General features: G+C 38.3%; 1 protein-coding gene across 2 annotated transcripts; it reads right to left on the bottom strand.

Moving 5' to 3' along the window:
- Positions 1-615: 615 nt before the first annotated feature.
- On the bottom strand, positions 616-19,829 carry LOC107867897 (transmembrane protein 50 homolog). Of its 2 annotated transcripts, XM_016714370.2 has the most exons (5): positions 19,335-19,641; positions 19,071-19,158; positions 1,413-1,565; positions 1,237-1,285; positions 742-884 (listed from the first exon to the last, which is right to left on the bottom strand). In XM_016714370.2, exons 1-4 carry the CDS (start codon positions 19,465-19,467, stop codon positions 1,279-1,281), a joined length of 381 nt encoding a protein of 126 aa, XP_016569856.1. In that variant the 5' UTR covers positions 19,468-19,641; the 3' UTR covers positions 742-884; positions 1,237-1,278. The 2 variants fall into 2 exon arrangements, with proteins under 2 accessions (XP_016569855.1, XP_016569856.1); XM_016714369.2 differs by lacking the exon at positions 1,237-1,285 and having other exon boundaries at positions 616-884; positions 19,335-19,829.
- Positions 19,830-20,111: the final 282 nt, after the last annotated feature.

Raw genomic sequence — 20,111 nt, 5'->3', positions numbered from 1 at the left:
AATCTACTAAACTAAAAATATTTAATGCGAATTTAGTCATTATATAATATATTAACTACGGATCACTACCGAAATCCATAAATTTCAAATGCTGAAACTGATACTTATAACTATGTCGGTGCCACGAGATTGACACTAGGAATCGATATCGAAACAATATCTGATATAATGTATTGTTCCTATTTGAAGTAATACTGACAAGCATTTGAGTCTACCATAAAGGTAACTACTTAATGCTTGTTTGGTAATTACAAATGCGTAAATTAAATTTAGAAGGTAACAATTTGTTTTAACAAAAAAATTAACAATAACTAAAAGAACGTCCATCAAGTTTAGTGACAAAGCTTCTGTTTTAGAAAATGGGATGATGAAGAATATTGCAGTGTGTCTCGAACTATTTGTATCATATTTCTATACCTTTCTCATCAACTGAATATTGAAATTCCAGTGAAGCTAAATCTTTAACCTGTGGAAATGACGAACCATTTCGATATTTCGAAAGAATGTTTGAATATGAATGGAGGATCCGTCTGAAGTCATAAAACATTACGAAACTGCCCTTTCGTTGCAGCCCCTGAAGTGTTGGCAATGAAACAGTGCGTGACATGCATCAAGTAAAAGCTATAATAATGAGTCTTTATAATGAGTCTTTTGAAACAAACCACTTCAAGACATTTCCTTGAGCATTCCAATGAAATTTCAAGTTAGTAATTATCATATGTAGAAGAAACGATGAGCGTCCACTATTTGGTGCTTAGCCTCACTGCACAACAAACACACATTTATACAACTGTAACCGTAACTCTTTCACAGAATGGATCGAGTAAGACCCCACCAAGTATCCTCTTCAAGATTCTGAATGTGATGTCCAATAGACAAGCCCGCTGAAATATGTGAAAAAGTAAACATTAAGTTGACATCCAAACCACAATTATTTTAGAAGGAACAGAAGCATGATCTCTTTTTTCTGATGGTCTCTGAAAGATGTGCATGTGCTTGCAGACACGAGTCCACAAGCTAGCAAGCAGAACTACATCACACAACTGAGCATAACTTAGATGTGATGCATTCTTTTTCATGTACAAAGCAGAGAATGGGTGACTATCGTTTGTTAGTCTTAAATGGGACAAGAAAAGACATAGAAAGCTACTTAGAATTTTAATTCGAGCATTAAACCCTAATTAGCAACATTTGATAAGAGAGGTGTACTAGATTGAACGAGACTAGCTAACCTACTTTGATATTCTTGGTAAGACACAGGTTCAAAACCATCGCTTTCTATTTTCTGCACCATTATGGCCAAAAATAAGTGTCATAAAGAAGCGGGAAGAGAGAAGACAAAGGGGACAGGTGGATGAACAAAAGAGCTCAACTAAAAAGCAGCAAAGCCTAAAAAATATAAATCAAATTACCTGATTAAGACAAACACACATTGCAGAACACCTGCAACTCCTGTCCAAGCTGAAGGACCAGATTTTCCTAGTGTGTCTTGTATCAATAGGCCAACTGATGCAGCCAAAGACACAAAGGATACAACATATGCAATAAATAGCCACAGCTTCAACCTGCATTGTCAACATGAAACAGTTGAGCAATCAATGTGATGAGGGAAGCAAATAGAATCACAAATCTATCAAAAGAAATAATATGCACAGGGACGACAATACCTATCCAGTATTAATAATCATTATGCCTCAGACGGAAGAAAAAATATGAAAGGATTTCGGAGCTCTTTCACAAGTGATAACAAATGCAAATTATGGTGATCAAGCATCATTCTGCTCATTCCTAAAGAATGAATTACTACTTAAGAGCTTGATGAAAACCCCTTCAGATGATAAGCCCAGGTGACCAAAATCATATTGCTCAAAAGAAGCAACAAAACCTCATAAAAACCGCCTCTATCCAAAACCATGACTCATGTCCATGAAATTATAGGGGTAACTTTGGGTTATACATGCTAAGTCCAAGTTCATCTACTCCATGAAAAAAAGGAAGTAAACAAATGACACATGCAGTCCTAAGGCTCAAACTAGGGGCACGTGTCCAATACAGGTGCGGATCTATAGGTCGGATCCTTCATCATCTAAATTTTAAGATCCGGGGATATGGATCCAAGAATGACTGCGGGAGCTAGGGATTCGACTTAAAATAATTCAAATATCTAAAATTAGAGTTATAAAATATGCCTAAATTATGGTGGACTATTTGGAAGGAAAGGAAATACGGGATGCATAAATTTTTGAGAGCAGGTTTGAATCTTGTAATAAAGTACAACCCGATCTCTTTACTGTTTTTTCAGTGCTGTTTGGCTATTGTAGATAATATAGAGGCCATATAGACTTCTTGAGTTCATTGCACTTTCAACAGCGATGTTGACTTTAAATATCTTTAAAGCACTTCCTGCTTGTGGACTTTTTAATACAAATATCTTTTATCGATTGAAAAGCATATGCCCAAATTATGATTCCACCCTAGCTTATATTTTGATTTAAAAAATCATTGTATGTATCTCATATTTTTCCATCAATTTTGGTCAAAGTACCCAAATCGATTGATCATATCCAAAACGGATCCCACACTGACACCTATGTCATGTTGACACGGGTGTGGCGCTAAAAGTGAAGAGTCTGGCAACTCAGATGCACTCAGAACCGCAGCACAAGGTTATTCTTTCTCATAAACGAAGCATAAAAGCAATTCCAGGTGAACATCACTTCCTTTGAAATTTGACATTCACACATATTAGCAGGCAATGGAATCGTAATGCCCACCATCAAAAAGTCCAACTAGGTAATAGAGACATAAAACTGACTTTTTCACAAGGGCATATTTATTTGTCCTGTTACCTTCATAGTTGCAAAAAAAAATTAAAAAAAAATCAAGTACTTAAATCATATAACACTAAAGCTTCAGTTTTTGTATGTTTGGAAATGTTAACCAACACCGAACAGAATTAAATTCAGTTCAGCCAAATCAGTTCAAGGCTCGTCCTTTTCAAGTTGATCTTCTAGCTAAAAAAGTGCCCAGACAAATATTTTTCAAGTTTTGCTTATAATAACTCTGCCAATAATGTGGCAACTGATTCCTGCCCACGTAAGTGTAGCTCACTGAGCTTCAACGGGTATCGAGTGGAGCTGCAACTTAATCCAGTTAAATGTCAAGACCATAATGAGTTCATCCCCTACCCCCAACCCCCAAACTCTTCTTCAGCATTTCACTACAGGGGTCGATCATCTCAAGGGGTAGCAAGGTTCATATGGCTAGACAAAAGAAAAACACATAAAAGTTCCCCTCTATAGCTGCAATAAAGAAGGCTCTGGTTGATCCACTGTCTCCTCAACCTGAAGCAACACATTCAGAAAATGCATCACATGCATTGCAAGAACAAGAAGAGAAGGTTTATCAAAGGATAAAACTTTAGAAGCCCTCTGTCTCCAAGTCTGCTTTAAGATTAGAAATTTGTCGACAAACTTATTCACTGCATACAATAAAATGGAATATTTACTCAAAAGGCCAGGGATGCAATAGTCATACTGATAGAAGAGTTTTATGCTAACATTCAATACGCCAATGAAAGTGATCAGTTGAAGATGTGGCAGGTAGTAGAGTGGAGTATGGAGATTGATATTAACCCAAGCAAGATCAATGAACACTTCCACAATCAAGGCCTCAACAAAGAAGACTTTGAAGAATTTCAACCTGATTATGAACCTGTTCATGGCCCGATATATGATCTGATGCAAAAAACTTATACAGCAAGCTAACACTTCAAGAGGAAAACATGGCACGCTAACAGGACAGTTCATGACAAATAGGACACGAGTTAACTTTGATTGTCTTCTAGACTTATGCCTTGTTTATATGAGACTAATGTTCCTTGAGATAAAGTTCTCCTGACTTATGCCATGGATGACGCGGACATTCATGCGGAGAACCATCCAACTGGAAAATTACTTGGTTTGTGGAACACTTCCAAGAAAGGAAAAGCCTAATAGGGAAAAACACTTCATGTGGAGAAGACCATCCAAGGGGAAAATTACTAGGTTTGGGTTTGTGCCGCTTCTCCTCATGAACTTCTATGTTTGAGCAACAAGGAGTCCAAAAAGTTTGAGGATGATATATGGATAAAGCCTAGTAAGGCGATTGATGTTAGAATTTACAAGGATCCAAGGAAGTCAAAGCAAACCCCCCACTGTTGGGGAGCTGTCACAGAACACCACGTCAGATCAAAGAATTTATTGACAGTGGATGTGGCAACAGGCAAGCACAACTATAGTTTTAAGCAGAGGCCCTCAAGACTATTTGGATCAGTGTGAAAGGAAAAAGCCATAAAGTCCATGGGTCTTTAAGTGAAAAGCGCAAAGTGAAGCACAAGTTTCTTTGAAGTGAAGCACGCATTTTCTTTTGAGACGGTAACATGTTTGTTCATATATACATTATAACGATTTTCAAGAAAACCAAGTAGTCACCAATATTTACATAGCAAAATACATGGGCACTTTAATCTATGTCTAACTCACAAGGAATCGGAGACATCAAAAATAGCTTCACAATCTTTGACGTACGTTGTTTACACCAAAATGGAAAAGAACTAGACAATTCATCTTTAGCTTTTGTATCGAGTTACATTTGTCCTTTCAGAATTGGTAACATACAATTTGTATTGAAGCCTGTACTTAGGTATTATTGAAAAAACCATATTAACAAAAGAAGAAAAGCAGAAACACAAAGTAAAAATCTCTCTCTAAAACATCTAGTTGTTTTAGTGTCTTCAGAATAAGCCTTTCTACACCAAAAACAGAATAACAATATAAAATTAAGCTTGATCTTCTGCACATTGCTACTCCTATCTTCAAAACATCTGGCATTTCTTTCTCTCCAGATGGTCCACCAAATACATGTTAGGATGTAATTCTCCATCTTCCTCTGTTTCTTACATCAATTCCAGCTTCCTCCCAGCTAAGAAGAGTGTCAACAATTCTACAGTCCTTGTCCATGGGATGCCTCTAAGATTGATAAAGATCTTCTACGGTTGGTTAGTGACTATGTAGTATCGGAAAAGATGACTAATTGTCTCAGCCTCACTACCACATAAATAACATTATGACTAATTGTCTCAGCCTCACTACCACATAAATAACATCTTGAGCACACGGATATTCCCCTCTTTGATAGATTTTCAAGGGTTAGGACAACCTCATTATCTAAAAGCCAAGTCAAACATGTCAATTTTAAATGCACTTTAACTTTCCAAATGTGCTTCCATGGCCAGGTAGTGATCGGCGTCTCAGCTAGATTTAGACTCTTGTACCCCTCCCTCACCTTGTAAATACCTTTGCTATGTCCATTCCACCATGAACAGTCCACCCTACTTTGTGGCCATTGAAAAGATTCCAAAAACTTGTAAAAATCATATAACCTTGGGACCTCCCAATCCTATCCTTCAAATGTCTTCTGAGGATCAAAATCCGTCCTCGATGGGTCCACATCTCAACTATTGTCTTGTATTGATGTTGAGCCAGGGAAACAATTCAAGAAATAACTCTTGTAACCCCTTGTCTATCCAAAAAAGTGTCTTATTGCCAGTGGTGAACCTTGACAGCAGACAGGCAAAGGCCAGTATGACCAAATAGATCTCCATAGGCTTGCACCATAAGGTGCAGTGACTTCTTTAGAAACCCAATTATGCAGCTCCCCATACTTAGTTTTGATAACACTACTCCAAACAGCTTGGGGCTCCTAAGAGTATCAACAACTATTTCACCTTAAGAGTTTCGCTTTGGTTCTTAAGATTCTTGATGCCTAGCCTACCTTGACTTCTACTTCTGATGATAAAAACTTTCCTGTTGACTAAATGAAATTCTCTTATATCTCCTGATTTTATCCTTATTTTATCCACATTCTATGCACAATAGCCTTGGGATATGAAAAAGGGACATCATATAAGTTGGTAGAGCATCTAAGACGGAAGTTATCAAGGTGAGTCTGCCTCCCAATGACAAATATTTTGACTTCCATCTGGAGAGCTACATTTGTCTTCAAAACAAGCATAGGCAATCCACCATATCTCTTTCTTACAGTTACAGGATAATATACCCTCACTGTACCAACTAGCCAGAACTTCAATTATTCTCCTTGGAAAAGCCCACCTAATTCCCCTCAAGTTTATTTATGAAAAATAAAAAAATCCATAGCTGACCAATGATTCTGCAATGTAAAGAAAGATAGCTCTACCATATCTTTTGTTTCATTTCTTCTGGAACAATCACAAAAACTCTTTTTATTATGGACCTACTACCAGAAATTCAATTCGTAATCTCAGCATTCAATGTGTATATTCAACCATACTGATTGTCTCTACCTACTCCCCACATAGGTAACATCTTGAGCACATATGATAGCCTCTCTTGCTGAGGTTATCTTGTGTTAATGCGATATTTTTTGCTAACAACCATGTGAAACATGCAGCTTTATATATGATTTTGACTCTCCATATCATCTTCCATGGACAACAACCAATCTGGTTATTCGAGGTGTTAAATTTACCATAGCCTGACTTTGCCTAAAATGGCCTTGCTAATATCCTGTCCACTTTATATAATCATCATTTGTTGTAGTTCCTTTGAATTGCTTCAGTGTGTTTTAAAATTTTCCAAGTCTTACAATCTCCTAATCATTGAGTAGCCTTATGAAAATGAGATTCCGGCCATTGTTTGCCCATAATTCCCCCACTATTGCTTCTTGTTGCTGGGCATAAAATACGAATACCAGGAAAGATTTCTTTGAAGGCACCTTCGTCTAGCCAGTTGTCTTTCCAGTACTATAAAACTTGTTCTGTTCATGACTGTTGGCCAAAGATTCCTACTGGACTTACAGAGGCTACCTCCATAAAGACTATTGAAACAAACTCTGTTATCCATCTTCCTTTCATCCCATATTTGATCTTGAATACATCTTTCCACATAGCCTCTCCTTTTGCAAATCACCATAATCATTTCACCAGTAAACTTTGATTCTGCATTCTTAAGTTCCTATAGCTAATTCCAAGCCCCAACTCTTCTTCCTAGTTGTGAGAGTTCCCAATTTAACTGGATGGATTTCCCTTTGTCGCTATTTCCTTGCCAAAGGAAGTACCTTCTAAATGCATATACTCATTTCACCACACTTACAGGATAAGAAATAGAAACCAGTGTCATCAAAAGCAAAGAGCGCAAAAAAACACTAAGGTCCATTGGGGCTTTAAACGCAAAGCGCAAATAAAATGTGGGCTTTAATGAAAAAGGGTACAAAGGGAGAAAAAAATACAAGTAAAAATGTTTATTCCAAGACCAATAATTACAAGCATGAATGACAAATATAGGGTGTGGAGGCAAACTCTTGAGTCTAAAGGGTTCAGGGTGAGCAGAAGCAAGACAGAGTATGTGGAATGCAAGTTTAATGACGTGAGGCGGGAGAATGAGGTAGTAGTGAAGCTGGACGCACAGGAGGTATGTAAGAGGGATAATTTCAAGTATCTTGGGTCCGTGATCCAGAGTAACGGTGAGATTGACGAGGATGTCTCGCACCGTATTGGGGCGGGATGGATGAAGTGGAAGCTCGCGTCGGGGGTGCTGTGTGATAAGAAGGTGCCGCCCAAGCTTAAAGACAAATTCTACAGGGTGGTAGTCCGTCCGGCCTTGTTGTATGGAGCGGAGTGTTGGCCAGTTAAGAACTCCCACATCCAAAAAATGAAGGCAGAAATGCGGATGTTGCGCTGGATGTGTGGGCTGACTAGAGGGGATAGAGTTCGGAATGAGACTATCCGGGAGAAGGTTGGTGTGACTTCAGTGGAGTGCAAGATGCGGGAAGCCCGATTGAGATGGTTCGGACACGTGAAGAGGAGGGGCATGGATGCCCCGGTCCGTAGGTGTGAGAGGCTAGCGTTGGATGGTTTTAGGCGGGGTAGGGGTAGGCCGAAGAAGTACTGGGGTGAGGTGATTAGGCGGGACATGGAGCAGTTACAGCTCACCGAGGACATGACCCTAGATAGGAAGGTCTGGAGGACGCGAATTAGGGCAGAGGACTAGGGCCAGTTTGGGTCGCTAGTGTAGGGAATTACTTGGTGGGGGTTTTATTCCTGTTATGATTCCGTATTCCGTGTTCCATGTTTTATTACGAATCTGTGTGCTTTCCTCTGCTTTCCTCTGTTTTATATTACTTATGGGTGTCGTATTTATGTTATGTAATCTGCTTCTGTGCTTTACTATGTGTTTGTGTGGTATCTCGTGCCTTGAGCCGGGGGTCTATCAGAAACAGCCTTTCTACTTCTTTAGAGGTAAAGGTATGGACTGCGTACATCTTACCCCCCCAGACCCCACTAGGTGGGAATACACTGGGTTTGTTGTTGTTGTTTGTAATGACAAATATAGGAAAGAAATTGGAAAAAAAAATATGATAAAGTAAAATATCAATTGTTTACTGTCACATCTTCAGAACAGGCTCATTGGCAAGGAAAAGAATGCCTTAGAACCTTGATGACGACATTGAATTGCACCTTAAGCAAGGCGAAGCGCTCAACACGCTTTGAGCATTGTTCTAGGGCTTAGTGCGCCTTTAATAATACTGATAGAGACATCAAGTACAATTTGCAAATAAAGTAACTAATTTCAACATTCAATATAAAATAAATGTCGATATAAGACAACAGCTCAATGTAGATATTCAAAAAACTGCCACTTCTCGTTAAGATCACTTTGCACTTTATTACTTAAAGCACATCTTTACACATAAAACGATGATCACTTCTAATTGCTTAAAGCTATGAAGTAATGGCTTTTAATGACCGTGAGAATTAATGGAGAAAAATATTATTAAATTGTGTATAATTACATCGAGACCCTATTTATAGACACTATAGTACAATCCTTTTTCAAGTAAGATTTTTATATACTATTCATATTTCTACTCATATTCTAACACTCCCCCTCAAACTGGTGCATACAAATCATATGTACCTAGCTTGTTACAAATGTAATTAACACGAGGACCGGTGAGGGACTTGGTGAAGATATGTGTAAGTTGATCACTTGACTTCACAAATTTTGTAACAATATCTCCTGAGAGTATCTTTTCTCTGACAAAGTGACAATCAATCTCTCTGTGTTTAGTCCTCTCATGAAACACTGGATTTGATGTGATATGAAGAGTTGCTTGATTATCACACACAAGTTCCATCTTACCGGTTTCTCCAAATTTTCATTCTCTCAGCAACTGTTTGATCCAAACTAGCTCACAAGTTGCTACAACCATTGCTCGATATTCTGCTTCTGCACTAGATCGAGCAACCACACTCTGTTTCTTACCCTTCCAAGATACCAAATTACCTCCTACTAAAACACAATATTCGAAAGTAAAATGCCTATCAGAGGGTGATCTTGCCAAATCGGCATCTGTGTATCCAATGATATGCTCGTGACCTCGATCCTCAAAGAGTAGTCCTTTACCTGAGCTGACTTTATATATCTATATCGCAGAATACGAACAACTGCATCCCAATGACTATCACAGGGGAAGTCATAAACTGACTTACAACACTCCCAGGAAAGGATATGTAAGGTCTTGTCACGGTGAGATAATTCAACTTTCCAACCAACCGCTATACCTTTCAGAATCACTGAGTGGCTCCCCCTGTCCTGGTAGAAGTTTAACATTTGGATCCATAGGAGTGTGAATGGGTCTACATCCCATCATTCTAGTCTCCTCAAGAATGTCTAAGGCATACTTGCGTTGAGAAATAACAATACCTGATCTGGACTGAGCAACCTCAATACCTAGAAAATATTTTAGTCTGCCGAGGTTTTTGGTGGTGGCACTGCAGCTGAAGACGTAGAAGTAACCATTGATTCCTCAAAGGTTGGTTCAGGTAAGTCTGGAGATACGGGTAAGACCAAGGATGGTGCGGGTAAGACTGAAGATATGAGTAAAATCCCAGAGATATCAGAATGATCAGAAGATATATAGTAAGGTCGAGATTAAAAGAAGTAACATCGGCGGACATAAAGTAGCAAATCCAGTGAATAACAACGATACCCTTTTTGAACTCGAGAGTAACCAAGGAAGACACACCTGAGAGCATGAGGGGCTAATTTATCTTTCCCAGGGGCTAAATTATGAACAAAGCATGTGCACCCAAAGATACGAGGGGGGATAGAGTAGAGACGTGACCGTGGAAACAATATAGAATGGGGAACCTTATTCTGAATGGAAGATGATGGCATTCTATTAATTAAATAACAAGATGTGAGGACTGCATCGCCCCAAAAATGCAGTAGAACATGGGATTCAATGAGAAGAGTGCAAGCAGTCTCAAGAAGATGCCTATTTACAATGATTTGGATAGCTTGCATAATATATTGGTATTCCTTAGGGCAACTCTGGTTATGGAGAAAGTTTCGGTACTCATGCTAGAAGATAGTACTCACACAGTTCAAGATGGACCATTGGAAGGTGGTCTTGCTGAGCCTATTTTGGCGTCTTGAGAAACTTTATCCATGATTATAATAGTTGCACAGTTTAAGGAGATCCACCTACTGTGAAGATTACATAGGATGTACAAATTCAAGAGATACTACCTAGCACGAGTGCACGACTAACGATAAAACACAGTAAGATGGTAAAACCCATCAGAACACACTGAGCATGATGCATTTTCTGCAATTGACTCCTTCGTTGAGGTATATTTTTCCCCAACTTCTATATGCATAGTGAAGGAATAATTGTCGGCAAACACATGTTACTCAATCTGTTGTGATGCGGTTACCATTTTAGCGTATGCCTTAGTATTCCTACTGGAAAATATCTCTTGAATCCACTCATCATGTGTAACCTCTATGTTATATTTCCACAGCTAGTAGGATCTCCTTAGATAGTGCAACTATTGTAGCATCCGACTGGTGAAGTTTCATGGGACTCTTAATGGCTTATCTACAACATCCTCCTATGTCTAGCATGAGCAGTAAGAATCTAGCATGACTACTAGTTCTAGTTTAGAACCTTCTACCATGACTTGAGTTGCCCCATAGGATGGTGGTGGAGTACGCAAACTATCCAAATTAACCTTGATTGTATTTGCTTGAAGTTGTGCTTGTCAAATTCTATTGCACTACCCAATCATTTTCTCAATTTCTTTTCCAATGTAGACAATCTTTAATCCATGAGGTGATTTGCAATGGCTCTCTAACTGAGGTAATCTGAAGTGATAGATAGAAGAGATTAACTCTTAGCCGTTAGTTAGTACAACAACAACAACAACAACAAACCCAGTGTATTCCCACTTTGTGGGGTCTGGGGGGGGTAAGATGTACGCAGTCCATACCTCTACCTCTGATGAAGTAGAAAGGCTGTTTCCGAAAGACCCCCGGCTCAAGTTACGAGATATCAAACAAACACATAGTACAGCACAGAAGCAGATGACATAACATAGATACTGCAGCCATAAGGAATATAAAACAGAGTAAAGCAGGAATGCAGGAATATAAAGCAGAGGAAAGCACACAGATTCGTAACAAACATAGAACACGGAACACGGAACAGAACATTGAATACGGAATCATACCAGGAATACACCCCCACCAATTACCTCCCTACATTAGCGACCCGAACAGGCCCTAATCCTCTGCCGTAATTCGCGTCTTCCAGACCTTCCTATCTAGGGTCATGTCCTCGGTAAGCTGTAACTGTTCCATGTCCCGCCTAATCACCTCACCCCAGTACTTCTTCGGTCTACCCCTACCCCGTCTAAAACCATCCAACGCTAGCCTCTCACACCTACGGACCGGGGCATCCATGCCCCTCCTCTTCACGTGTCCGAACCATCTCAATCGTGCTTCCCGCATCTTACACTCCACTGAAGTCACCCCAACCTTCTCCCGGATAGTCTCATTCCGAGCTCTATCCCTTCGGGTCAGTCCACACATCCAGCGCAACATCCGCATTTCTGCCACCTTCATTCTTTGGGTGTGGGAGTTCTTAACTGGCCAACACTCCGCTCCATACAGCAAGGCCGGACGGACTACCACCCTATAGAATTTACCTTTAAGCTTGGGCGGCACCTTCTTATCACACAGCACCCCCGATGCAAGTTTCCACTTCATCCATCCCGCCCCGATACGGTGCGAGACATCCTCGTCAATCTCACCGTTACTCTGGATCACGGACCCGAGGTACTTGAACTTATCCCTTTTCTTTACCTCCTGCGCTTCTAGCCTCACCACTACCTCATTCTCTCGCCTTACGTCATTAAACTTACATTCCACATACTCTGTCTTGGTTCTGCTCACCCTGAACCCTTTAGACTCCAGAGTTTGCCTCCACAGCTCTAATTTGTCGTTCACACCCCCTCGCGTCTCATCTATCAGGACTACATCGTCTGCAAAAAGCATACACCACGGCACCTCCCCTTGGATACGCCGCGTTAACACATCCATTACTAGCGCAAACAAAAAGGGACTAAGAGTAGATCCCTGATGCAATCCTGTCAGGACAGTGAAATGCTCTGAGTCTCCTCCCGCCGTCCTCACCTGGGTTTTCGCTCCCTCATACATATCCTTAATTACTCTGCTATATGCCTGCGGTACTCCACTCACCTCCAAGCATCTCCAAAGCACCTCCCTGGGGACTTTGTCGTACGCCTTTTCTAGGTCGATGAACACCATGTGCAAATCCTTCTTCCTTTCCCTATATTGCTCCACCAACCGCCGTACCAGGTGAATTGCCTCCGTCGTCGAGCGGCCGGGCATAAATCCGAACTGATTTTCCGAGATAGACACTATCCGTCTCAGCCTCACCTCGACCACTCTCTCCCAGATCTTCATAGAGTGACTCAGTAACTTAATCCCCCTATAGTTATTGCCCGTTAGTTAGTTAGTTAGTACCGCAAGAAAAAAAAAGCAGACTAAAGGTGTGTTTGGTATGATGGAAAATGTTTTCCAAAAAATATTCTCATTTTCCTTTGTTTGGTTGCAATTAAATGGTGGGAAAATATTTTCTATAGTAACTTATTTTCCTCCCTTTGATGGAAAATGACTTCCCTACTTGACCAAGGGAAGTCATTTTCGGGGAAAAAGAAATTGTGGCACGAGTTACTCCCTCCACTCCCACCCCTCTCCCCCCACCCCCAACAACACTCAACATCCCTTTGTTCCAAATTTAGAAGCATACTTCACTGTCACTACACTCAATTTTAGGGTTTTCATCTCTTCTCTCTATTGCAATTTTTGCAAGAATCTCAAGGTATGTTTTATAATTAATTTCTTCTACGATTTCGGTCAAAAATTCCATCAAAATTTTCTTATTTTGCTTGTTTGGGTTAATGATTTGAGTTTATTTTTGTTTTAAAAGTGAAAATTGAGTTCAATTTTCAAATAAGATGGAAGATACTACAGTCATTTAGAGTTGTAGCATAGGCAGCTGATTATGATGGTAAAAGAGATTATCCTTTTATGATGTGAAAGTGAGCTATCAACTTGATTAGCAAAGGTGGTGGCTGCATCACTTATTTGGCTAAGTGCTGAAAGAAAAATAATTTAGTTTTAAGAAATTGTAGATGCATATGTCCTGATGACAAATTCGACGGAAGGAGTTTTGAAATGATAAGTGGATAATGTAGTCAAAGACAGCTTGGACCTCTAAACTTTATTAGCTAGATCACCCTGATTTGAGGCTTGCTTAAGTGGTTGAGCACCTCCACCATTAGCTGGTACTTTCTTACTCTGCTTTCAAACTGAACAGTTATATGGATTGCACAATAGAGCCCCACGAACTATAGAGCCCCACGAACTAGTTCTTCAGCCTCGACATAATCGTTCTTTTTTTCCTCGGGAATAAATTGGAGTGTTATATAGAAGGGAATAGATGGAGTATTTATTTTCATGTTGGACCTTACTCTCCTCTATCAACTTTTTGTGGCTTCAGATTTTTATTCCAATTAGTATTTGAGTAGTTGTTCTATTAAGGTTGTTGCTTCCTGCTATGTTATTTTGGGTGTTGGAGTTGATCCGTGGATGTTGTCACGAGGTCCCAAGAATTGGAAGTTTAAGACGAGGGGATTTGTTTCAGTTAGTGAGTCATACTTGTCAAGTTGAGAGTTTAGTGAATCAGATACCAATATTGGTCCCTAGGTTATCGGGTACGAATGAAAAAATGTTAGAAGTTTTAATTGACCGTTTAACAACCAAGGCAATAGGGAAGATGGCTCGGACACAACGGTTATAAAAATTCTCTTTTTATTTTAGTTTTTATAACTATTGTATCCGAGCCATCTTGCTCTCACCCCGACATAGTCGTTCTTTTTTTTTTCTCGGGAATAAAATAAATAAAGTTTTATATAGAAGGGAACATATGAAATATTTATTTTCATGTTAGACCTTACTCTCCTCTGTCAGCTTTTGTTTGTGGCTTCTGATTATTATTCCAATTAGTATGAGAGTAGTTGTTCTTCTTCGGAGGTAGCGGTATGGTCTGCGTACATCTTACCCTCCCCAGACCCCACTTTGTGGGAATACACTGGGTTTATTGTTGTTGTTGTAGTAGTATGAGAGTAGTTGTTCCATTAGGTGTTTTGATGGATTTTCCCTGTAGGGGTTATATAGTGAACTTTTGGTGGCTATGTTAATATGAATTTTGTTGCACATAGCTGAAATTAACTACCAGCGGGTTTATCTCAGTTAGAATGTTTTAGATGGTAGAAAAGTAGAACAGGAAATGTTCTATTTATTTGTGGTCAACTAAGAATTTTGTATCTGTGTCTGCCCAAAATTATTAAATATGTTAGCGGCTAGTCATCGTACTATCTTACATTATACTTGATGAATTGGTTTTGATAGTTCAAATCTCTTCGTATTTATTAATGTCGATGCACTTATTATTACTACAGTATATGATTGCTTTCACTTCATCTATTGCTAAAGTTACCAAGTATAGGGAGAAACCATGCTTGGCCTAAGAGTGTAAGAGGAGTTACTTGGCATCTATGTTGCTCACTCTTCAAAATATGTGCATGTTGGATACTCCAAAAGTAGTACATTTTGAAGAACACCAGAACCCAACACTGGGCGTGGCAACAATTTTTGGAGAGTTCGAGTAACATAGGCTTGAGATGTATGGTAGATGCTATTGACGTAGTAATTAATTGTCCTCCGCTAGATGTTACTTATGTCTATAGTTATTAGTAAAGGGTGTGTTGTAATTGAAATACTTGGGTCATTGCTGCTGAAAATTTTAGGTAATTGACAGACTTTATTCTAATTGCAGTGCTCAAATAGTAAATATTCCTCCACCCTAAATCAGAGATCTCGGTTCGAACCTTGGAAAACATGGCAAATGATAGGTGATTCAAGTAGATGAGGGGGACAATGCAATCTGCTCAATATTAGTCTTAATTGTAAGTGTTGTGTTTCCAGAAGGCTACTGGAAAAAATACTCCACTCTTAAACTAGAGATCTCGGGTTCGAACTTGTTACGGAGTGCTTCCTCTTTTTAATGAGCGGTACGCGGCATGAATCAAGATAAGCCTGGGCAGTGAGTTATAATCATAAATGGTGTCTTCTAAGCTTAAATTATGCTTTGAACATCATCAGTAGCTTACCTTAGATTCCCACTTCTTGGTAAGCATTTCCAGTTTACTTTGATGCCTTTAGCCTTTATTACATAGCATGATTGAATATTCTGTTCTTTAGGTGTGATAGAATATAAATGGTTCAATGGACCCTTGTACTATGTCGGTTTTGTAAGTTGGACACTTCTACTTACATGTTTGTCATCTGGACCCCTGAACCCATTAAAAAGCTATATTTTGCATCCTTTGACCGTTGACCGTTGACCGAGCCTACGTGGCATTGAAATTGCTGAGTAGGACAAAGAGCGTGAAGGCACTCGCCTAAGGTGCAAGTGGGGATCAATTTTTAGTCAATTTTATATTAAAATAATTTTAAAAAAAATAAAAAAGGCCACTCAACTTTTTTTCAATTTTTTTAATTTAAAAATATTTTTAAAAATTAAAAAATAATAAATTTAGAAAAAAATTAAAAATCCCCCTCCCCCGTCCAGACATCCCCCATCCCACCCCTTCCCCCATCGACCCCTAACCCCTTCTCCCCCACCCCCCGTCCACCACCAGCATTAACGACCCCCACCCCACCATTCTCATACACCAAAACACAATCACACAGCATATTCACTCAACACACACCCACACAAAACCTCTATTTTATTTATGGATTAGCAACTACACAACAACAATTCTCCACCCGTCATCATCAATATACGATACACACTATCTTCCTTTGCTCTGCAACTCATACACACAAACGCACCCCATACTGAAAAAGACACATACACACACGGAGAGAGATCAAGGGAAAAATTGAGAGTAATAAAACAATGAAGGAAAGGGCAAAAACAAAAGAGATTGAGAGAAAAGCAGAGAGAGTGTGATCGAATTCCGACGAGGTGCGAAGATAACCCATTAAAACCGGTGACCAAGCTCTTCACAGGAATCAACTATATGCACCGAAAAACGACTTAGAACTTTCCATCGTAGGAAAACCCATCACCAGCGGTCGAACTCACCCACGAAATACCATCACCGGTGAGCTACGAGTGAGTCGCCAACATAATCCATTTCATTTGAGTTGTCCAGTTGGTTTGAGAACTTGTCCCATTTCCATTTTGGTTATCAAATGACTGTTCGTTTGGTCGTTTCCTCAGCTCTCACGCCCCCTCTACTTCGTTCTCTCTCTTTCTCTCATTGTTCATCTCTCTCTTGCTCAATCTCTCTCAAATCTTTGTATGTGCGTGATATCAGTGAAAAGTGTGTGGTGTGTGTGAGTTGAGTATGTGTTTTTCTCGATAATATCAGAGAGCCATAGATCTCTATGTGTGTATGCGTTTTTATTGTGTGGGTGTAAAATCTCTGGAAGATGATTGTTGGAAGCTCATTGTGAGTGTGTGTGATGGTGTGTATTGAGAGTGACAATGGAAAAAGTTCATTTGTAAGAAAAGAAAAAGAAGTAAAGAAAGAAAACAGCAAAAAGAAAGAAATGGGGAAAGAGAATGGAGAAAGATGAACAGCAAATGGGAAGAAATGAGGAAGAGAGCGGAAGAAGAGGAGGGGGGTTTCTTTTTATTTATTTATTTATTTATTTATTTTAATATATAATATTTTTTATATATAAAAATGACGTGGCACACGTGGCAGCTGATGTGGCAGCTGACGAGAGAGTGTGTTACAATCACCCAAAAAGTGTTTAAAATGTTGCTTTTTAGTGGGTTAAGGGGTCCAGATAACAAACATGTAAATAGAAGTGTCCAACTTACAAAATCGACATAGTACAGGGGTCTAGAAGGTCATTTTGCCTTATATTTTTCAAAAATTAAAAATTTAAAGTGTTGCATATTCATTTGTTTATTTTCCCAAGTAGGAGGTGCGTGACAACTAACCATCTTAAGCTATTTTAAAGATTATGTCAAACGTGTGACGGTTTAATTTGAGTTCATCTGTTCAAATACAAATGGCTGAGAACAATAGTAGAATTTGCTTTGAGGTGGTTGCCGTCCAGCTTTTGGTTGAGAATTTTTTATATGCTTTACTGTCTCCATCTTTTTTTAGTTTTGGTGCTTGTTATGGGTTGTTTATGTTACATTAACTCATTGGAATCAAATGAACTTGATACCAAAATTTCTCTAATCTTTGTATTGTAGGCACATCCCAATTATGATAAGTTCATAAACAAAAAAATTGATATGTTTGACAAAATGCTCTTGTTTGTGGGAATGATCGAGCTAGGGAAGATTGTGCTAAATCATTTGAAGATATAGATTTTGAGTGTTTTTTTGACAAAAATAATGATAATGACATTGAAGGACCATCCACGGAAAATGATGTGCAAGTGACTGAAGTTTCTCAAGTCAAGGCAAGTCGCAAAAGAAAACACTCTTTTGAGGTGCAAAATGTCGTAGGTGATATATCAATAAAATTTAGAGAAGTGGCAACGGCAATTGGTAGGATGGTTAATAGTCGTCTAGATGTGACAAAGTTGTACGAAGAAGTTATGGCAATGAATGGTTATGAGGAAGTGTTCCTCGGTGATGTTTTTGATTATTTGGTTCAAAGCGACACTTTAGCTAAGGCATTCATGGCAAAAAAATCAAAATCTTCGTAAGGTGTAGTTGGAACGATTCAAGCAACAACAATAGTGACACCTATGGGTTGGAAGAACTTAGCTTCATAGGGTTTGGAAGCAGTTATTATTCACGAACTTTTATTTTTGATAATATAGCGTGTATTTGCTATTGATTAGGAACCTTGAATTATATAATTAGTAGTTGCTTAAATTTTAGTGACTTGTAATGTTTTGGTACTCGATATTGGTTTTATTTCCTATTCTTTAATTAGTTCCTACAAATTGTTGAGTTGCTTGCGGTAAGTAATATACAAGTTAACTGTTAGTAGATAATTTTAAAAAATATTTTTTCCCTCACCAACTAAATACTAAAAAATATTTTTTGGAAAAATATTTTTTGTTAACCAACCAAACACTGTAAAATATTTTCCGTAAAATATTTTCCACTTACAAACCAAACATGAGAAAATAAGTAGAAAATGAACTTATTTTCCATGAAAACATTTTCCATGGAAAACATTTTCCATGGAAAACATTTTCAGACACCTTTGATGCTCCCCTCTCTCTTTCTCTCTATGTTCCTTCTCATCCCACTCTCACACGACCATTCAACTTAATTGCAGGTGCAAATCAGAAGATTGAGGTGGACTAGTATAGTTGAAGTAACTGTAACGCATTGAACATATTCAAAATTACCAATAAAAACACACATTTTTTTTGCGGTAGTTGCACTTAATTGAGTTAATTACATCAATATTATGTAATCAAACTACAGGGATACAATTGGTAATCCTGAATAACAAATTACTTCCTGTAATCTCTATCACAGGCGAAACAATCAGCACAAGACATACAAATTCTCAAAAAAAAAACGAGTTCATTCACATAAAGGGATCCAACAATTCAAACCTCCATTCTCCATCGTCATAAGGAGAGTAGTCAATGTCCTCTTTTCTAACACAATTAAACATCAAAGCAGCCAATGATGCAAATATACCTACAATAACAAACAAGGTCAGGAAAACAAGAAAAACCCAAATATCAAAAAAGTAGTTATCTTTATCAAAAATAAAGAAAAATAAAGAATATTAGGAAAACCCTATAATATCAATAAGCAAGAAAAATCAAGAATCATATACTAAACAAAGAAGAAATGAAAAGAGAAGTAACCACCAGGGAGATAATGAAGGAAAGAGATTTTGACGGCGCTACAAACGACGGCGTCAACCCAGAACCACCAACCGGTGCCGAATACAGCGCCGGCGACCCCAGGTCCAAATATGGCCCATACCTCTGAAAAATCCATTTGATTAACTCTTTGATTAATTGATTAGAATTCTCTTTCAAGAGAAGTTTCTTCAGATTCGTGTGATTGTGTGATGTCCTCCTCTACAATCTCACTCTTCCAGTAGTTGTATCTTTTTTATTTTCTTTAATACTACCTTCTAGTCAATAAATTTTAAGATTAAATAATTATTGCATAATTATGGAATTTTTTGTATTAGCGGCATAATTATGGAATTTTTTGTATTAGCGGCATTAACAGTGTATAAACACTTTGTATTGCTTTTGGACTCTGCTCCTAGCCAAGTGCACATTAAGCAGACGTATACTATGAAAATTAAAATTTTTAAAGTTGGAATTAGCTTAAAATTGACGTTGTATTTGCTTATAAATATAATTGGAGTTGTTTTGTAATTTTGTGAGAGAAAGAAATGAAAAAAAGTGAAAATAATTTTTTCTTATTTTTCACTTTTTCAAATACAATTTCAAGTTGTATTTGAAATTCTCATGGCCAAACATCAACTCGAAATTGTATTTAGAATGAAGTGAAATTTTTTTTCTAAAAAGTGAAAGAAATCTCATGACCAAATTAGCAATAAGACAAATATGTTTATTTTAATTGTTTCCTAAAATGTATAGTATGAGATAATTTGATTCATTATTTGA

Source organism: Capsicum annuum, chromosome 4 (assembly GCF_002878395.1).
Source record: "Capsicum annuum cultivar UCD-10X-F1 chromosome 4, UCD10Xv1.1, whole genome shotgun sequence".
Taxonomy (NCBI): Eukaryota; Viridiplantae; Streptophyta; class Magnoliopsida; order Solanales; family Solanaceae; genus Capsicum; species Capsicum annuum.
Note: the sequence above shows the minus strand (reverse complement) of the source record. Positions and strands in the feature narration are given on the sequence as shown.